The 14,117-nt window shown below is 36.5% G+C and overlaps 1 protein-coding gene across 2 annotated transcripts in view; it reads left to right on the top strand.

The window, feature by feature from the left end:
* Window positions 1-14,117, top strand: part of cfap57 (cilia and flagella associated protein 57) — a 126,566-nt gene that overhangs the window by 67,638 nt on the left and 44,811 nt on the right. For both annotated transcript variants that reach the window (XM_069939030.1, XM_069939029.1), the window contains 6 exons: window positions 60-233; window positions 1,669-1,830; window positions 2,982-3,137; window positions 4,291-4,384; window positions 5,361-5,551; window positions 5,703-5,876. In XM_069939030.1, coding sequence (XP_069795131.1) covers window positions 60-233; window positions 1,669-1,830; window positions 2,982-3,137; window positions 4,291-4,384; window positions 5,361-5,551; window positions 5,703-5,876 — 951 coding nt within the window. The remainder of the gene's footprint in view (window positions 1-59; window positions 234-1,668; window positions 1,831-2,981; window positions 3,138-4,290; window positions 4,385-5,360; window positions 5,552-5,702; window positions 5,877-14,117) is intronic.

The raw sequence follows: 14,117 nt of genomic DNA, 5'->3' as shown, positions 1-14,117 counted from the left end.
TATTTCAATTTTTGGAATTCCCTCGATAATTGTATTACATCCTGCTTTTACTTATCCAGATCATTCGTGAAGTTCCATCCAATGATGTTGCATATACTGCTATTGCTTTATCACGTTCTGGGCGAATGTTGTTTCTTGGCACTGCCAACGGGGCTGTACGAAGTATGAAAGTCCCACTGCCTGTAAAGCAAGAATGGAATGAATATCAGGCACACAATGGACCAATTACTCAGGTAAAAATAAAAAAAAATAAAATATATAGATATATATATATATATATATATATTTATATATATATATATATATTATATATATATATATATATATATATATATGTATAATAAACTGCTTTATAGACTTTGGAGGTTGGAGGAAATGTCGAATCAGATTAAAGAAAGAGCGAGCTAGCACAGTCTTATTGTCATATCAATGTTAATTGCAGGGCTTTGGAAACAAATTTAAAAAAAAACCATTATATTCATCTCAAAATAAATCTCTCTTGGAAATATTGTTGAAGAACAAGATGATCTTCTCTTGTGTATAACCAAATAACTTTATTATAGTTGTGAATAGAACGATATATTTTTTTAAAAACCAGAACCCGAATAATCCAAGTTAAGGTCTGCTATATTTTTATGATCGTTATAACAATAATGTTCATAATTTTTAATATTACTCTAAAGCAGCCATTCTCAATGGGGCCATATACCCACCCTTGCCCCCAGAGGGCGCAGCACATTTAAGAGGGGCTACGGACTGAAATCATAATCTTTTAAAAATGCTTTTTCGGTAGTCAGTAGGAGAGAAATATGGAAGAAACCATCTAAACTTCACTGCTTCACAGATAAGAGGACTCATAAACTTTGAGCAGAGTTCAAGGGGGCCACAGCCAATAAAATGGTTGAGAATGGCTGCTCTAAAATTTTGAAGGTGTAAGTATTATTTTAAAACCATCACCCAAATCTGGGATGTAGGGATGAGACAACCAGCAGAGGAAAATTTGATGATGACTTGGAAAACCAATTTTCTGACTGATTTTTCAAGAATTTATTGTCTGTTCTCCATAATTTCATAGACCAGTGGCTATGTAGGATAGAGCAAGTATAAATTATTTTCATGAATGTTAAATTCCATTTTAAGTCCTGAACTTACTTCATGAAACAAATGCCATCTTAGAACTATTTTTTGCAATAATGTTATTGCAATATGACATTAACAATGAGTTGCCAGAGATTTATCTGGTCCCATTTACAATCAAATGACAGTGTCCTTGTACTTGATTAGCCTTTTGATGATTTTTTTTCAACTGATTTTTAGAAAGACCTTTAATTCACATTCTTAAGAATGTTTTACTTTGATATTTTTGCTGTAAGGTATTCATTTGTGATTATACATTTCCTGCTTTAAAGCTTGTTACTTTGTATTCTATTCTATTAAAATCCATTCATCCTTTTTATTTGCATGTTCATTTTATCCCTGTCATCAACCAGGAACGTAATTTCTAAACATCTACCCTCACGTGATATCAGGTTGTTAAGCATGCATTGGCTGAAATACAATTAAACCCACAAGTTCTTCACATTTTATTTTTTTCAGCCAGGTGTTTACAAATGATTAGTAAACACTTTTCAAAATCCTTGGAAGATGATTTCTTTTTTCTCCCTATAGATGACCATTACCTATGATGACCAGTACTTGCTGACAGTTTCAGAAGATTCATGTCTTATAATCTGGAAGATTATTGATAAAGAAGGAAGGGTACTGAAACAAGACAAAGAACTTGGCCACTCAGGAGAAATCCTTATCACAAAGTCAGATTTGCAAGAAAAGGTGAGAGATTGACTATAAATTCTGGCAAAGATAATGATACCAAAGTTATTAAGAAAATTCCAAGATTAACTTTTGAATCTCTTTTCAACGGCTTGCTACATAGTTTTAAAAGACAAAATTGAAAAAAAAATTGCTTTCAATTGAAAAAACATGCATACCTACGGACTGAAATCATAATCTTTTAAAAATGCTTTTTCGGTAGTCAGTAGGAGAGAAATATGGAAGAAACCATCTAGATTGATTCTTCCTGAAACCCTCACCCAACCCTATGATTTCTCTCATACCTTGACTGATGTCTCAACCATCTTGGTCCCAACCACCAACTTCTCAGCCTCATTGCTCCCTCGATACAATATACATTATGATCTGAACCCAAAACCTCCAAGTTTTTGGAATTGGGAATCATATTTCAGGAAATCTTTTAAGCATGTGAGTAAAATTCATTATCACAGTTTCATGTGCTCAAAAATTTTGTGTTTCAATGAGTGATTGTAATCCGGCCAATTTGACTGCCATTAGCTCTGTACAAGCTTTAACTTCTACTGGGTAATTTGCCTTTAAAATATTGTGAATTGGTATATTAAATGTGGTTAGCAGCATCTCTTCACTGGTCAGCAAGCGGTAAGTACCAGACTTAGGGTAGTCTTATACAGTGAGTATAGCACAAAACCCACATTTTAGGTGGAAATTCAGGTGGTTGTCTTATATAGAGTTGTTTTGGATGCCAACACATATGGTGTGTAAAAAATATTTGCATCTTGGATGCTAATTCTATTAACTGGAGGATTGTTAATTATATTCTTTAATTCGAATTGTACAACTGGATTCAGAAGAGATTATAGAATTAGTTTTGATTTTTCATTGTACTGAAAAGCTTTAGTATTTTTATCCACCCATCTTATATTTCTTTGGATAATTTTTATAGTATAATGATACATGTGTCCTTAATTTTCCTTTAAAAACTCATTCTCTCTGACTCCTTACGGTCAAACTCTCGCTGATGTTGTGCATGTAAGAGCATTGACTGTGGTAGATGTAGGAAGAGTAAATTTTGGGGAAAGTTGTCATTTCTGATTAGGGTTGGTGTCACTGTTAGATTTCATGATCAAGGTTAAATTGATGGCAGAAAATTATTTAATCTATTTTAACAGAACCAGTTGACAGCAGAGTTAAAAACTCGTGTTGAAGAACTGAAGATGGAGAATGAATACCAACTCCGACTGAAGGACATGAATTACAGTGATAAAATCAAAGAATTAACGGAGAAATTTATTCAAGAAATGGAAGCTCTGAAAACAAAAAACCAAGTAGGTAGCAAGAGCAGGTGCTAATAATACTGCTGGATTTTGTCTGTCGGTCAGAAACCATTCTGAAGAATCTTTGTAGCATACAATTTTTTTTCTTCACAAAGCATTTCCAGAAATTTAATCAAACAACAACCTACTGAAGAAACTTGAGTGATATCAATGGAAGGAAAAGAATGTTTTAGGTTGGAATCCTCCATCAACACTGAAAGAATAGCGAGTATAAACCTCTCACCTGTCCTCATTATACTGGCTAACTCCTCTTTCATGAATGGTTCCAATCTGAAATATCAAGCTTTATTTTTCTCCCACTGATCAACCTGCTGAATTACTCCAGTAGATTGTTTTGTTGTCCTCCAAGTTTTGACATCTGTAGTCTCTTGTGTGTCTCCAGAAATTTGTGCATCATTTTGGTTCTTATTTACCATTCACAGTTGTGTTGCTTTTGTGCTCAGTTTTTAAAATTTATTTTTAATTTAGACACTGGAACAGGCCCTTTCAACCGATGAGCCTGTGCCACCCAATTACACCCAATTGACCTTCAACCCCATACATTTTGAATGGTAGGAGGAAACCAGAGCACCCAGAGGAAACCCACACATACATTGAGAAAATGTACCAACTCCTTACAGTCAGTGCTGGATTTTAACCCTGTTCACTGGCACTGTAACAGCATGGTGCTAACCACTATTCTATCCTGAGATTGTGGCCACAGACTAGCCAGAAGTTCTACTAAGCAGAGTCAAGTATGGCTAGTAATAGAATGGGAGATTTCCTAAAAAATAGTAGGCTTTATCTGAAAAGAAAATGGGTGCCACGGCATCCCAGTAATTGCAAACTCTTAGGGCAAATTGATTGCGAATACAGTACAATGTTTTTAACACATATTTGGTCAGCTTTGACACAGGACACCTGTTTGAATGAATAATATGTAAGAATATGTTTGGCATAGAAATTCTACCTTGATTAAGCCTAATAAAGGAAGCAGGATTTGATGCACAACATGCTCTCCATCGCATATTGAACACATTTCTACCCCAATCGATTATTTAAGAAAATACATTATAGAAGTTATATACCACAAGACATGAAATACATTAACTTGTGCTTATTAAAACCAAACCTCATAATAATGAAATATCGTGATTTGTCGTAGGTTTTGAAGACTGACAAAGATAAGGTTGAAATAAAACATAAGGAAGATACAACCATAATTTTGAATAAGCATTCCAAAGAAATTGAAGACTTGGGTAAGTTCCCTGATGTATTTTTTTCATTTTGTTTTAAAGCCAATCAGTCAGCTTTTTAATAAACCAGGAAATAACAGACAAATATAATTATATGATTATAATTAACTTACCTACCTAAATGAATTAAATTAATATTTTGAAGTACTTTTTAGAAATGAATCCAAAATCAAAGACAGTGGCACAAAAGCAGTATTCTAATTTCTCCTCTTTTACTGGAGCATTGAAGAATGAAGGGTGATTTGATAAAGGTTTTCAAAATTATGATAGGTACAGAGTTACAGGGATGGGAGAGATATGGAGGGCTATGGAGTGGGTGCAGGTCAGTGGGACGAGGTAGAATAATAGTTCAGCACAGACTAACAAGGCTGAACAGCCTTTCTTCTACACTGCAACGTCCAAAGTTTTAAGTTTATAGTTTTACCTATCACTTCTTTCCAGCAGAGGGCATTTACAGCCCATCATTTCTCTCACCAGTTCAAGTACCCTTTCTGACAGGCTCACAGATCAGGTGGCAAACATCTATTTGCTAACTTGCTCTTGGTCTTGGATATACTCCAAGAACAAGGTTAAGTTATAGAATTAAATTAATAATGTGAAGTACTTTTTTTTAGAAATCAAAAACAATGACATTAAAACAGTGATAGAGCAGTATTCTAATTTTTGGTTGCCAGGATATATATGCTCAGGTAACGAAAATAAATGTCTAAAGATTTTTTTTCAAAATAAGCATCAGCCACATCAGAACCTGTAAAGATGAACGATACATTAATTGTTATGCTCAACGAATAAAGAGGTGGGTTTCTTACTGTTTCCTATCAGTCACAGTAATGATTATTTCTGGTGTCTTACCTGTCTCATTGGTTTCCTGAATGGGAATGAACATATCTAACATAGTACACTTTGCAGGATGGAATCAAGTTATTTGCTTCATGCATTTTATTAAATAAATTACTTCCATATATACTTGTAATTTTAGAAACAATGAACAATCAAAAGTTAATGTTGGAATATGAAAAATATCAGGAACTCCAAATCAAATCTCAGCGAATGCAGGAAGATTATGAGAGACAGTTGAGTGAAATGGATGAGAGTAAGGCCCAGGCATTAGAGGAGCTGACGGAGTACTATGAAACTAAACTCCAGGAGAAGGCTACACTTATTGCACAGGTAAGGCAAGAAGCATGTGAAATGGTTGTATATGATATTCTGAAAAGTTAAATACATCCTTTCAGAGCTGGAAATAATTACTGAATTTAATACTATTTTATGCTTTCCCTTTTATTCAGTTGTCTGATGATTCCTCTTTTAATTATCTCAGTTGCAACAAGATTCCAGGCAGCAGATTAAAGAGTCTGATGAAACAAAGAAACAAATAGAGGAGGATTGTGACCGTGAAATTCAGGACATAAAAATTACATATGAACGGAATCTGAGAGATGAAAAGGAAGCAAATCTTCGTTTGAAAGGAGAAACGGGAATCATGAGAAAAAAGGTATCAAAAGGTCATTTTTAAAAAAACTAATCTTGGTTAAGGTAGCTGGAACTTCCAGAGGCAGTTGGAGGAAGAAAGTTTTGATCTGTGTCTCAGCAAGTTATCCGAAAATGGTGTGCATCGTGACTTGTTCCTAAATGTCTAAACATGGATCCCTGTTCCCTTACCTGGAACAATGATGGTTCTCTTCTCCAAATCAGCTAATGAAAATTGTTAGTTCCCTGCTCGTGGTGCATGGGGTGACACGCTTTTAGAGCTGCTCCAAATCTCTTCAGCTCCCATGCCTTACTTTCTTAATCTACTTTTTTCTTAATGTGGAGTTCTTTCTTAGTTTTAGTTCTTCTCCTTTCCCAATTTATTTTACATTTATACAATATGACTCTACTCATGGAGCTAAAGCTGGGAGAAAGAAAGAAGAAACCTCTACTTCAGAAGATTTTGCCTCTATGATGAAATACATTAAGGACTTGAGTAAAGATGTTACAGAGTTTAAAAAGGACTCAGAAGTCCTGCATGCCTCTTGCACAAGTTCTGAAAATATGGGTGAATGATGAGATTTCATCGAAGAATATGAATTCAAAATTAAGGAACTGGAAACAACAGTTGAAGTTCATGATTCTCTGCTGGAGGATGTACAACGTGATTGTCTGGAATTTTTTTAAAAAACCTAATGACTTTTTATTGAAGAAGGTCGCAGACTAGGAAGCGAGAAGCAGAAGAAACAATTTGAGAATCATTAACTTGGATAAGGAAACCATATCAGGGCAGCTTCCTGAACTCTTTGCTGAGTTTTTCCATGAGGTTTTTGGACAAGATCTGTTGCCAACTCTCCCTGACAGAGAGCACCCATCGTTCATCTCTAAACCTGCTCCTGGTATGAAGCCTCAATTGATCATTTTCTGCTTGCACCAGTTCCAGATCAAAGATCTGCTTCTAAGAGAGTCCCAACAAAGAGGGGACTTAAAAATATCGTAATCAGAACATTGGGATCATGGACAACTACATGTCTGAAGTCATGAAAGAACGATCTACGTATAAAAAAGTTGTGTCCCAGCTCTATAATGCCAACTTAAAACCTTTGTTCTGCTTCACTTTACTGGATAATAGCAGGAAGGCTGCAGCTGATTTTCTGAAAGATAATCTTCCAGTTTCAGTGGATGAGTAAAGAGTGTACTTACTGATATTTTTTCTATGCTTTCTTCTTGTCTCTTTTTGATATGAGTACTGGGGTTTTATTTTTTTTGCTTACTTTGAGATGAATTTAAACTGATGTTTTATGACTTGAATGTTTTTCTTTAATTCCTTTAGGAAATTTATTTCTTCTTATATAAAGCCTTTTATGTCTTTTTTTTTAACTAAAGAAAGAGAGGTTCACCACTCATTCTTTTCCCTTTGTGGTAACTAATGTTTTCAGTTAATAATTAATACTGAATCCATGGGGAATATTAATATTTTCTTTTAAGTAATAGTTTTGCAGCTGTGTGAGCTTCCTTATCTTTTATGTATAATTCAGGAATAATTGCCAGCATCAAGCTTTGGCGATATTGCCTGGGAGTTTCTGCCATGAACAGTGGGGATTCACAGGGTGGGGTTGTTAGTTTAGTATGGGATTTTTCTTGAGAGGCTATATTGGCTGTTTCTTAATGGGCATGCCATCACTTTAAAAAAATGTATTATTGACTTCTAATTTTCAGATGGCCAAAGGTATTAAGGTCTTGTTGTGGAATATTGTCGGCTTGAATGATCCAGTTAAAGGCTGAAAGGACTTTTCTCATATTAGAAAGTTTCAACCTGAGATTATTCTCTTACAAGAAACACATTTTCACCAATCTGATACCTCATAATTTTTGAACTTTTGAAAGGGACAGCAATTCCACTCAGCATTTTTGGCTAAATCTTGGGGTTTTTCAATCTTTATCGATCAATTGGCGCTCTTTATTAAAGAAGAGTTTATCGCTGATGCTAATGGTTTTTTTCTTGTATTGTCCAGTAAAGTATATAATAAACTTTACATCTTTGTTCACATTTATGGTCTTAATACTGATGGCCCAAATTTTTTGAATGCCTCTTTTCTCATTTATCGGATTTGAATATGTACTCTTTGATAGTAGGTGGCATCTTAAACTGTTGACTTGATCGCTCGTCTCATAAAATTGCTAATTTAAATAAGTTGGCCTTACTTATAAATTCTTTTATGTTACAACCTGGGGCTATTGACGTATAGAGATTTATTCATCCTGATGATAAAGAATTCTCTTTTTTTTCTAAGGTCCACCTTACATATTCATGTATTGATTACTTTCTTATGAACCAACAATTAATTTCTTCTGTTTACTTTTGTTTTTACAAAAGCATACAAATTTCTGTCCACTCTCCAGTGACTTTGTCCATTAATATCCCGGATTTATATAGAATTACTAAACAGTAGCAATTGAATACCCTTTTATTAATGGACTCTGATTTTTTTTTTGAAATTCAGGAAAGATCATATTGCCTTTTATTTTTATTAAAAACTCTTCTCCGGAGGTTTCCATTTTAGTAATTTGGGATTCTTTTAAAGCTTATACTAGAGGTCAAATAATTTCATTTATGGATAATGTTAAAAAGAAGGCTAATTCTGAGAGAGATGATTTAGCCAATCAGCTGAAATGTATTGCCTAATATGCCTCAACACCAAAACCCAAGCTTTTTAAAAGAAGGGCCAAACTTAAAACTAAACATGACTTGCTTCTTACCCGATTCAGACATAGCATTTAAAGAGTAAATCTAAGTTCCATGTGCATGGAGAAAAGGCAAGAAAACTTTTAGCTAGCCAAATTAAAAAGTATACAACTAAACGGCTTATTACTGAGACTCGTAGTGATGATGGTAAGATTAATAATCATGTTGAAATAAATGACACTTTCTCTCAGTTTTACTCTAAGTTGTACAGCCCTGATTCTATCAAAGATCAAAATTCTTTACAGCGATTCCTGGACTGTTCCTAGTGTTTCTTTAGAGAATAAATTAAAACTTGAACAGCTTATCTCTGAGCATAACATTGCAGCAGCTATTAACTCTTTGCAGTCCAGTAAGATCCCTGATCCCAACAGCTTCCTTGTGGAGTTTTATAAATCATTTTCCCATTTACTGATATCCCATTTTGATTTTGTCTTTATTCAGTCCTTAGTTAGTGGGAGGTTGCTAGAAACCTTTTATGAAGCCTCAATTTTTCTTATTCCTAAAAAGAATAAGGACCCATTAGACTGTTCCTCCTACCAACCATTTCTCTCTCAAATATTAACACTAAGGTATTGTCGAAGATTTTAGCTCAGAGGTTAGAGAATATCAGCCTCTAGTCATTTCTGAGGATCAAACTGGGTTTATTAAGGGATGTTACATACAATTTAATATCTGTCATTTGATAGACATTCTTTATTCTCCTACAATTTCATCCTCTGAATGTATTATTTCCTTAGATGCTGAAAAAGCCTTTGATAAAATAGAATGGGAATGCTTATTCAGTGTGTTAGAGAAATTTAATTTTGCTTCCCAATTTATAAATTGTATTAAACTGATATATTTACATCCTACAACTTCAATCTTTACTAACTCAATTAAATCCGAACTTTTTAAGTTGTATTGTGATACCAGACAGGGATGCCCTTTTTAGCCTATTATTAATTAATTTGGCTTTAGTACCTCTAACAGTGGCTTTTTTGGCAATCAGCTGATATCTGCGGAATCACAAGAGCAGGAAATGTTCATAAAGTGTCTCTTCATGCAGATGATCTTTTTATTGTATATATTGAATCTTGAATGATCAATTCCATCTATTTTATCACTTCTTTATCAATTTGGGCAACTTTCAGGATATTAATTCAATTTGCAGAAGAGTGAGCTCTTTGTTTTGAATTCTTCTGCTCTTTAGATTCCTCAATTCCTTTTAAAATAGCTAAAAAATCAGTTCAGCTATCTAGGTATTTCTATTACCAAGAAATTCAATAATTAGTTTAAAGAAAATTTTCTTACCTTAATGAGTTGTGTCAAGAAGTTCTGGCCACAGTAGTCACCTCTTTCAATGACATTAATAGAATGCATCAATATTATCAAGATGAATATTCTTCCTAAATATTTATATATTTTCAAGCTGTACCTGTTTTTGTTCCCAAATCCTTTTTTGATTCATTGGATTCTATCTTATCTTTGTTTATATGGAAAAATAGGTGCCCCGTCTTTATGGCATGTTTGACTTAGGAAAAAATTAGATGTTCCACTACAGAAATGAATCTTAACTTTGTTTTCTTATGGAGTTCCTTTCTTAATTATTTTCAAAATTTGTAAGATTAGATTCCAGTTTTTGACCTGTTACAAGTCCAAAGGACCCCTAAACCCAGCAGCAATAGATATTCACCAAGACAAATTGTTACTTAAACAAAAGTTGCTTTTAATTTTCTTTAAACATGAAAACCGGATCAAAATCTATTACTATTAACTTACTTAACCTAACTTAGCCCACTTCTAATTCTAAATGCACATGTATGTAATGTGTGTGTAAGTTTAGAAGAATTATTTGATTCACAGTCCAATCTCACTGCTCACTCCATCAAGTTCACTGGCTGCAGGCAATTCTTATACTGTGCACAGAATTTAGCATTTATGATGTTCACTAGACTTTGGTGCTTGAAAGATAAATGGTTACTGCTCAGGAAGGTTCTTGTCGGTTTTCAGAGAGTGAGATTTGTTGTTCTCTGGACACAAACTGATTTCTTCCAATCTGCCTCATCAATGTCTTGCTGAAGAAACTTGCCCCATCAGGGTTTTCCAGATGATAACTGTCATGATAATGAATATGTATGAGATGTACCGGAAGTCGTGGTATGAGAGAGATAAGAACACCAGCAGGAGAACAAAGGAAACGGGAGAATAAAAAGACACTAAGAAGTTTACCTGATAAACTTGTGTTTAATGTTTTATTAACTTCACATTTCGGGCCACAAATGTGACATTGGCGACGAGGATGAAAGAAGCTTGAAGAAAATTAAAGACTAAACAAGTTTACAGAGGATTACAGACAACTTCAAGGTGATAAGAATTTTCTCTTTCACTCAGTACTTTTGGGGCTGGAATATTTCCTCATGGCTGGTGCAAACTGTGACTTTCTAACACATAGTGGAATTGCTCATTTTGACCCAACGGGTGATGCAAGCACTGTAAGTGTAAAGTGGAAAGCATGGCTGGAAGAATTTGAATCCTACGCCAACAGTCGTAGCCTATTTCTAGATACCGGTACAGTTGAACAAAAAGCGCAGAGAAGGGCGTTACTTCTTTTCACTGCAGGACCCTCAGTTCGGGAAACATTTAAGACACTTTTGAATACTGGAAGAAAGGATGAGTACCAAAAAGTGGTAGATGCATTAAATGCACACTATGTAGTGACACCGAATGCTACATTTCAACGCCATGTGTTTCGGAGAACGAGACAAGAAGATGGCCAGACAATTGCTCAGTACGTGACAAGACTACGCCAGTTAGCTGTTGGATACAATTACATGCCAGCTGATTTGGACAACCAATTATTGGATCAAGTCGTACAGCACTGCAGATCAGATAAACTCAGAAGACGTCTACTGGAAAGAGGGAGTGAGTTGGAACTCACCGATGCTTTAACCATTGCTGCTGCATTAGAGGCTGTTGAAGGGCAATTTCATACCATGACCCTGAAAGACAACTCAAGCCAGCAAATTAAGAGGCTCTCACATCGCCATAACCAGCCAAGATATACGTTGACACAGGACGTGGAGTGTTATCGATGTGGAAACCGAGGTCACTTTGGAAAAGACCCATATTGCCCGGCCAAAGGCAAAGTTTGCAGAAAGTGTGGAGGTAAGGACCACTTTGCAAAGAAGTGCAAAAGCAAGTCCAATGCAGACCAGAAGAGGAAGAGAACAACTTCCAAAGGCAAAGCCTGGGGGAAAGGAAAGTATCCTGGAAAGAAAGATACCATTCGCCAGATAGACGGTGACAATGATGACACCCAGGAGGAACAGAGTTGTTACCAATTTACGTTGAATGAAGTACGTCATGAGAAGGTCCCAGTGATCATTGGTTGAGTGACAGTTCAGGTCATTGTAGACTCAGGCAGTGACAGTAATGTGATTGATCGACATTTATGGGAGAAGTTGAAAAGGAAAAAGATCATCTGTACCTCAAAGAAGTGTTCCAAGAAACTGTATCCATACACAGTAACAAAGCCATTGCAGACCATTGGATGTTTTACTGCAACTGTTGAAGCTGGAGATAAGTACACTGAAGCAGAGTTTATGGTCATAGAAGAGAGGGGAGAACCATTGTTGAGTAGAAGCACAGCGCAAGACCTGGCAATACTTCATATTGGAGCTTGTGTCAATTCAATTCAGTCATACGAGGATATGAAGCAAGAATTCCCCGCCGTCTTCCAGGGAGTAGGAAAGCTGAAAGGTCGACAATTGAAGCTAGCGGTAGATGAAACGGTCAAACCCAAGGCACAACCAATGTGCCGAACTCCGTTTGGACTTCGTGGGAAAGTCAAAGCCAAAATTAAAGAATTGATCGAACAAGACATTATTGAACCGGTGGAACATTCGACACAATGGGTCAGTCCCGTAGTGATTGTGCCCAAACCAAAGGGTGACATAAGACTATGTGTTGACATGAGAATGGCCAATGAAGCTATAATTAGAGAACGACACCCTATACCAACGGTGGAGGAAATACTTCAAGAACTAACTACCAGCAAGGTATTCTCAAAAATTGATCTGAAATAGGGCTATTATCAATTAGAGCTGGATCCGGGTTCCCGAGATGTGACAACATTTGTGACTCACTGTGGATTGTATCGTTACAAGAGACTATCATTTGGAATTAATGCAGCTTCGGAGATCTACCAGTATGAAATCCATCGAGTGATTCAAGGCATTCCTGGAGTTGCCAACATTTCTGACGACATCATAGTCCATGCATCAACGAAGGAAGAGCATGACAAACGGTTGAGGCGTGTACTATCTAGACTACAGGAGGCAGGCCTTACCGTGAATGGAAACAAGTGCCAGTTCGGTGTGTCAGAAATGGACTTCATGGGACACAGACTTACACGAAAAGGACTAAACCCTGCAGAGGCCAAGGTGAAAGCTATTGAAGAGGCACGTGCACCTCAGAACGCAACAGAGGTGAGGAGTTTCCTGGGATTAGTCAATTTTTGTGCAAAGTTCATTCCTAATTTCGCTACAGTGGCAGAACCACTAAGGAAACTAACCAGGAAAGGTGTACCATTTCATTTTGGATCTGAGCAGAAGAAAGCGTTCACAGCGCTGAAGCAAAGCCTGACAGATGCAAAAACTCTTGGATATTACGATCCGGCGGCATCAACCAAAGTCATAGCAGATGCCAGCCAAGTTGGTTTAGGAGCCCTGTTGGTCCAGATGCATGATGGAGGACCAAGAATCATTGCCTATGCCAGCAGATCGTTATCAGATGTGGAAAGAAGATACTCTCAGACAGAGAAAGAAGCACTCGGACTTGTATGGGCCAGTGAGAGGTTCCATACATATTTATACGGCATTGAATTTGAACTCATCACAGATCATAAGCCATTAGAGGTGATCTATGCACCTAGATCCAAACCATGTGCCAGAATAGAGAGATGGGTACTCAGACTACAACCCTACAAATATAAAGTAATCCACATTGCAGGGAAAGCAAACATTGCTGATCCGCTGTCCAGATTGGTGAAGGATGGTGGTCCACAATCCAAGTCAGAATTGGGAACAGAAACAGAGAGCTTTGTACGCTTCGTAGCTATTCAGGCGACACCGAAAGCTGTGACTACGAAGGAAGTCGAGAGAGAATCCGAACGTGATCCAGAACTCATGGAAGTAAGAGAATGCATACAGAGTGGACAATGGGACAAGTGTACTCACAAGGCTTACATTCCCATTAGAGACGAACTTTGTTGCATCGGACAGTGTGATTTGAGAGGTTGCAGATTGGTGATTCCGCAAAGATTGAGACCGAAGATCGTATCCTTAGCGCATGAAGGACACCTAGGTATTGTTGGTACCAAGCAAAACCTCAGGACCAAGGTATGGTGGCCAGGTTGTGATAAAGACGCAGAGAAATTCGTTAAAACTTGTCATGGATGTCAAATCACAAGTAGGAGTAATCCGCCAGAACCGATCCGGAGTACGCAACTTCCGACAGGACCATGGATCGACGTAGCTGTTG

The sequence above is a fragment of the Narcine bancroftii genome, chromosome 5, assembly GCF_036971445.1.
Source record: "Narcine bancroftii isolate sNarBan1 chromosome 5, sNarBan1.hap1, whole genome shotgun sequence".
NCBI lineage: Eukaryota > Metazoa > Chordata > Chondrichthyes > Torpediniformes > Narcinidae > Narcine > Narcine bancroftii.
Note: the sequence above shows the minus strand (reverse complement) of the source record. Positions and strands in the feature narration are given on the sequence as shown.